The sequence below is a fragment of the Tupaia chinensis genome, unplaced genomic scaffold, assembly GCF_000334495.1.
Source record: "Tupaia chinensis unplaced genomic scaffold, TupChi_1.0 Scaffold000217_1, whole genome shotgun sequence".
NCBI lineage: Eukaryota > Metazoa > Chordata > Mammalia > Scandentia > Tupaiidae > Tupaia > Tupaia belangeri.
The window spans coordinates 6,179,323-6,186,529 of record NW_006159692.1 but is presented as its reverse complement, the minus strand read 5'-3'; the positions used below and the strand labels follow the sequence as shown (position 1 = coordinate 6,186,529).

At 39.9% G+C, this 7,207-nt stretch overlaps 1 protein-coding gene and 1 pseudogene across 1 annotated transcript in view; one reads left to right on the top strand and one right to left on the bottom strand.

Annotated features, from left to right (window-relative positions):
* The window catches only part of NOC3L (NOC3 like DNA replication regulator), a gene marked incomplete in the record, with an annotated part of 39,109 nt that overhangs the window by 14,649 nt on the left and 17,253 nt on the right, over positions 1-7,207 (top strand). The window contains 4 exon segments of the mRNA XM_027771500.1: positions 600-693; positions 1,957-2,132; positions 2,498-2,626; positions 7,179-7,207. Of these exon segments, the coding sequence (XP_027627301.1) occupies positions 600-693; positions 1,957-2,132; positions 2,498-2,626; positions 7,179-7,207 (428 nt within the window).
* LOC106734790 (elongation factor 1-alpha 1 pseudogene) overlaps positions 2,942-7,207 on the bottom strand; it is a 5,833-nt pseudogene continuing 1,567 nt past the window's right edge.

The following is a 7,207-nucleotide window of genomic DNA, read 5'->3' as shown; positions in this document are numbered from 1 at the left end:
TGTGCTCACCAGAAAGACACAGAGAGACAGAAAGTGAGAAATCACCCCCCAGGGGCGATGGCCACGCCGCAATCCCTTCTCCTCCATTCTCTTTTAGGGATCTTAGGTATGCACGCACATATGCCTGGCGTGAGTTTAAGCCACCGGGTCTGGGACTTGAACTGCAGTCCACTACATGGAAATCCAGCGACATAGCCATTATACCAACTGCTGGTCCCGGGTTTGTTTGTTTTTACAGCACTGGGCATACTCATAGTTTGCATTAATTTTCGGAAACCAAAAAATTTATCTTTTTCACCTTTATTCATGATAGACCTTGTGTATGTGCACATAAGGGGAAGAGAGAGACAGAGACAGAGAGGGATGAGCACTCTATGCAGGGTCTGGTCCTACCATGAGCCCTTCGGTCTCTGGCATATCAGACCCTGGGCACTATGCACGTGCCTGGTGTGTTTATGTAGAGCGGGCTGGGGATTCAAACCAGAGTCACCATCTGGCATCTGGCTTCTACTGAGCAGTGTCTTACTACTGTACTAAGGAAGTGACCCTACGTTTCAAGTCTCATCTTACAAATGATTGATCTTACTGGTCTTTTTCAGATGCGCAAAGAAACCCAAAAGTTAAGAGAATTTGAAGAAGGGCTGGTTAGCCAATACAAATTTTATCTGGAAAATCTGGAGCAAATGGTTAAAGGTATATTAAACGTATTTTAAAGTTTGCAGCGTACTGAGCCTTGATCCCAAAGGTGAATTCTCTGTTCCGTGTTATGTAGTGAGAGGCAGGTGTAGCACACGGGCAGGAGCAGCATCTGAAGTCAGAATTTCTGGGTGAAAATCCTGGCTCCTTCACTCATTGCCTATGTGATGGGCAAATTACTGAATTTTTCTGAGCCTCAGTTTTTCTGCCTATAAAAGGGAAATAAAAATGGAATTTAGCTCACCAAATTATTTTGAGAATTTATAATTGAATTTATTGAAATAAAGAGTTTGAATCTGTGCCTGATGGATATTCGGCACTCTCGGCTATTAGTATTAGTGGTACTGTTGCTGCAGTCCATTACTTAGAGAGTGGCGTGCCGAATTTGTGAACAGTTGGGGTTTATTTTGCTGGGGTTTATTTGGAGACTACTGTAGTCAAGGAGAAGGACAACTTGAAATGGACGAGTCCTTGAAAATGAACATACAGGTCAGTTACTCCAGACAATAGACTCTTCTGTTGACTCCTCTTTCTTCAGAAAAGAACGGGTGGAGAAAACATTGGGGCATGAAGGGAGGAGTCCCTTGACCAGGCATGTGCTTCTGTTTGACCTGGTTGGGCTCCTTAGGCCTGGGCCTGAGGATCGCCCAGTGGCTGTCAGCTGGAGCAGGACTCATGACTCTGGCACAGCTAGGGCATGCAGGTGGTGGATTATGATGGGTGGGGTGGGGGCATGGGTATTGGCATCCCTCGGAACCTGTTTACCAACACTTGTCTCCCAGTGATAGGGTGTGGGAACTTTGCGTAAACTCGCACTGTCTAGTAGAAATGGAATATATGAGTTGCATGTCATTTTAAAAAGTCACACACACACACAAAATGTGATATTCATTTTAATAGTAAAAAATATATATCCGAATTATTTCAACATGTAGTCCGTTTTAAAAATTAATGAGATGTCTTACCTTCTGCTACCCCCCTTTTTTTTCTAAGTTCAAAATTTAGTGTGTATTTTCCAATTACAGCATTATCTTAATTGTGACTAGCCACATTTTAAATGCTTAGTTGTCACCCATGTGGCTAGTTGCCTCCGTTGGACAAAATAGGTCAAGACCTTTTCTAAGCAGAGTGAATCATTGTGAAGTCTTTTTTTTGTTTGTTTGTTTTTATTTTTTGTAAAATGTATATTTACTGTAAAAAGAAAGCTAAATTAATATTTGATCATTGAATGAAGTGAGTAACTAGTTATCTTTTGATTAGATTGGAAGCAAAGGAAGCTGAAGAAAAGTAATGTAGTTTCTTTAAAGGCGTACAAAGGTCTGGCAGAAGTGGCCGTGAAGAGCCTGTGTGAGCTGTTGGTGGCACTGCCTCATTTTAACTTTCACAACAACATCATCGTATTGATTGTCCCTCTCATGAATGACGTGTCAAAATCAGTGAGTTGCTCTAAATGATTATTGCTGTTATCAGCAGAAATTTTTACATCATTTGATTTTCTCTTATATGAAATTCTTTGCTATTATTTATTGGTAAAATAGTACCGAATTATTAAGAACATAATGTGAACAGGGTTTGTGGTTCTCAGCAAATGGAGCCAGGCCCTGCAGTGAACATCAGACAGTTGGCCTCTGTGGTGGTGGGAGAGTGTTGCTCCTGGCACCCAGTGGGTAAGGCCAGGGGGCTTTGGAACATCCTACAGCGCACAGAGTGGCTCCCCCACTCCTGGGAACCAGTTACCTGGCCTGAAATAGTAGTGCCGAGGCTGAGAAACACTGGGTTACTGTGACGTTTTATTTTTCAGGTGTCAGAAATGTGTTGTGAGGCAGTGAAGAAGCTCTTTAAACAAGATAAATTAGGCCAAGCTTCTCTTGGTGTAATTAAAGTGATTTCTGGTTTTGTGAAGGGCAGAAATTATGAAGTTAGGCCAGAGGTAAGTAAGCCTTTTATTCCCCTGCATTTATGGATTTTTAAATTACCAAGTTCATTTTCAGTTGTCATGAGTAATTTGTTCTTCATAGAAATATATACTGTAAAAATATCAGACTCCTGGGATGAGCAGATGGCGTAACGTTTATATCGTTGTCTCCCACGGAGTAGCAGTTCAGACCTGAGGCTTAAAACTCACACCAGGTGCATGTGTCTGCGTGCCCAAAATCCTGACAGGAGAAGGGATTGTGGAGTGGCCATCCCCTTAGGGTAATTTCTCGCTATCTCTGGCGAGTGTACATGCCCTATAGCAAAAAAATCTGTCTTTTAGAAAGAAGCAAAAAGCAAAATCAAACTCCTTTAAATGTAAGCACTGTTGACAGTCTAGATATATCCCTTGAACCATGGCACATTAGCACTTGGCTCCAACATGTTGTCACCATTCCAACCAGAAATTGGCACAAATGCTACTATGTCGGGATTGTAGCCAGTTTTCTTAATGTAGGTGCTGACTTCTTTAACAATTTCCTTGTATCTCTTCTGACTGTAGAGTGGCTCAGTAGAATCCATTTTGTTGACACCAACAATTAGTTATTTCACACCCAGTGTGTAAGCCAGAAGGGCATGCTCACAGGTCTGCCCGTTCTTGGAGAACCAGCCTCAAATTCATCAACACCAGCAGTAATTAGCAGGACAGCACAGTCAGCTGAGATGTGCCTGTCAATCATGTTTTTGATAAAGTTTCCGTGTCGTGGGGCCCCGATGATAGTCACATAATACTTGCTGGTCTCAAATTTCCACAGGGAGACATCCATGGTGATACCACGCTCACGTTCAGCTTTCAGTTTATCCAAGACCCAGGCGTATTTGAAAGAGCCCCTTCCCATCTCAGCAACCTCCTTCTCAAATTTTTTGATGGTTCTTTTGTCGATCCCACCACATTTGTAGATTAGATGGCCAGTAATGGCAGACATGCCGGAATCTACATGTCCAGTGACAACGATGTTGATATGAATCTTCTCCTTTCCCATTTTGGCTTTGATTTAGCGGTGGTTTTCACGACACCTGTGTTCTAGCAGCAAACCTGTTGCGAAAAAGCTTGTATTTTATTTTCTGATTTTAGTCTTTTGCCATCAAATCCCCTTTATTTCTTAAAACTGGTGGTTTTAGTTGAACCACTAAAAGTATAAATATTGGGCTTTAGTAAGAGAAGGTATTTATAATCTTTACTCAGGGTTTTAGAGTGATTAGATAATGACTTGAACATGAAACTAGGCCATAGTGAATACTTTCATTTTAGTGATGCTAAAAATATAAAGTAATATCTTTAATTTGGAGTTATTTTTCACTGCTGGGAGATATTTTATAAGCATAGAGTACCTACTAAATGGTCAAAAACCCGATCATTGAAATGATTTCAGGTTCACTCTTTATGCTTTTAGTTATTCCTTGTTTTCGTTCTGTGCCCTTGTTTTCGTTCTGTGCTTTTAGCCCTGTAATCTGAGATACTCAGCTTTCTTCTACATTTCATCAAAATAATACATACAGATGTATACTTCTCAGGTTTTTGTTCCAGAAATGCTACTGGGACCTTAGGAGGTCAATAGAGTGTTTTTTTGGTTTTGTTTTTGTTTTCTTTCCCCCCCTCCCAGAGAAAGTGTAGGATTTAAAACCTCTTTGATTCTTGGAGTTTGAATATGAGAATGACTACCCAAATTAGTTTCTGAATTTTTTGAATGGCTTAAGGCAGTAGTTCTTTTGGTCCCTGGACTAGCATCCGTGCAAGTTAGAAATACAAATTCTGGGGCTCCACTCGGACTTAAGGAATCAGAAACTCTGGGGATGGAGCCCAGCAATTGGTTTCAGCAAGCCTTCTGGGTGATTCTGATGCTTGCTAAAATTAGAGATCAATTGGCTTAAAGGAAAGCACATTGTCTTCACATTAATAAAATTAGTCTTTATGTTACTTTTTAATCTTATTTTTTAAGAGAGATTTTGCGATAGGGTGTGTGTGTTTGCTAGAGAGACAGAGATAGTGAGACAGAAAGCAAGAATTCACCCTCCGGGGGATGGCCACACCACAATTCTTTCTCCTCCATTCTTGTCTTGGCATGCACACGTGCCCGGCATGAGTTTTTGTAAAATATTTATTTATTTAATTCCATTCGTTGTTATTATTTTTCAGTTTGACCAGAGAGAGACAGGAGAGAGAGAGACAGAAAAGGAAAGGGAAAATGAGAAATCAGGCCATCAGGTCCGGGACTCAACTGCAGTCGGCCATGCAGGAGTCCACCTCCTTTAACCACCATGCCATCTGCTGGCCACTGAGTTTTAAACCACCTGTTCTAGGACTTGAACTGCAGTTGACCATGTCGGAATCTAGTGACATAACCTTTACACCGTCTACTTGCTGATCCCTTTATTTATTTATTTATTTATTTAACACTTAATCACATGTTTCTACAGTGTACATTTTTTTCCCCAGCACAAACACCATGCATGTCAGTAAAGACAAAGATATTAGTATATACATTATCATCAGCAGATAGCTTCTCAGTTTTTTGTCAGTTAATCATACTTGTTTTTTCCTTTTCCTTTTCCATCCTTCCCTTCAATACTGAACTTTTTCCTTTTTGCATTTTATTGATTCACAGTCTTAAACTAAAAATATGGACAAAGCTAGAATTTAGTGACAAGTGCACTGTCATTTTCTTCTGAAACATTTTTTCTCTCTCCATTCCTCCTTTTACTAAAGAATGGTCTAAACTAACTTGTTTGCAAAAAAAAAATTAGGTTAATCTCTCATTTTGGTCTGTTATTTGCAGCCCATAAGAATTCCATTTCTGATACAAGGCAACAGATACTATTTGTATTATTGACCTTATGCACATAAAAATTCTGCCACAAAATAAGAATGCTCACAAATATTGGCCAATTGGGAACCAGCAGTTAGCGTAATGGCTATGTCGCTGGACTCCCACGTAGTCGACCGCGGTTCACGTCCTGGACCCGGTGGCTTAAAACTCACGCCGGGCGCGTGTGCGTGTGTGCCCAAGATCCCGAGAGGAGATTGGAGGAGGAGAAGGGATTGCGGCGTGACCATCCCCCCTGGGGGGTGATTTCTCGCTTTCTGTCTCTATGTCTCTCTCTGTCTATCTGGCGAGCGCACGCGCCCTACAGTGAAAAATCTCTCAAAAAAAAAAAAATATTGGCCAACTGAAACTAGGTCAGGAATGGAGAAAAGTTTTTCAATTAAAAATTTTTTTTTTAACAAATTGCTGAACCTATCAACTCAAAAGAAAACCAAAATCCTTAAATCTGGAAGACAAATCATAGAAGAAAATCAGTAATGTTTTAGACAAAGTCATAGAATTATATTCCACCAGTTCAGTCTTATTTAATCTCTCTCTTATTGAAATTGCAGTGTTACTGTGATCTTTCCATTTAAATCCTGGAAGTTAACATTCATCATCATCATTGATATTTCCAAACTTGTCTCTACCATTAAGTTGGCCTTTTTCTTGGTCATTTTTTGTTCTCTTATTTCTGTTTATACCAGTTTTCCTGGCATAGCACTCCCTTCAGAACGTCTCAAAGCACTGGTCTGGTGTTGGTAAATTCTTTCAGGATTTGTTTGTTTTTCTCTAACTGTTCCATTTGATTCCTTTTTATGTTGTGTTTTCCTCTTTCTGATCATGTACGAACTTCCTCACCTCCTGGAACTCCTCTCTTCTCCTGCATCTTCTGGAGTTTGTTGGTCTCTCTTCCATCTCTGTTAGCTTTGTCACTATGAATATTCTACATTTCTTTATCTGACATTTCCCTGGGATCATTTGTACTGTCTATGTATGATGAAGGCCTATTCTTTTCCCTTGGGGGAGAAATATTTTCTTGGTTTCCCATATTTCTTGTGCCTCTGCAGTGGTTTCTGGTCATCTGATGGATTATGCGTTACTTTCTCCTTTCTCTGTTTCACTAGATACTGGACTAGAAGGAGAAGTTTGGGGCAGACAGAGGCTTTTCACTTAAAGAGCCAGGGCTGGGCCCCCCTCAGATGCACATGGACTCTCTGCTTCTCTAGGCACTGGGCCGGAGGGAGAGGGTTCCTTTTTGTTATTTTTTACTAGGAGAAAAGAGACCAATGCTAATAACTCTGTTAACTGTAAAACTGAAGCAGGTTTGGCAAATTAAAGCTGGTTTAGAAATGCGCCAGTTTATCTCTCTTATACTGGTCTAGACCTTTTTCTGGCCATGAAAATTCATGTTTTGAATTCTGTCCAGATAATGTGTTCTCTCTTCTTTAGTCTATTAAATTGTGAGGAAAATTTTGTGTATTTAGCTAAATTTTATGTATTTGTGTCTTTTCGTAGACACAAATTACTGAATGTGTTTAGCAAAAGAATAATACAGCTTTGTGCAAGATGTGATAAAGATATTTCAAAGTTTTCTTGCCCGAATGAATGAAATAACATTTTTAACTGCTTATTTTTCTTATGTGAAAATTTTGAGGGAAGTATAAACATTAAGCTTTGATGTTTCTGTTTTCTCAATATTAGATGTTAAAAACATTTTTGTGCCTAAGAAT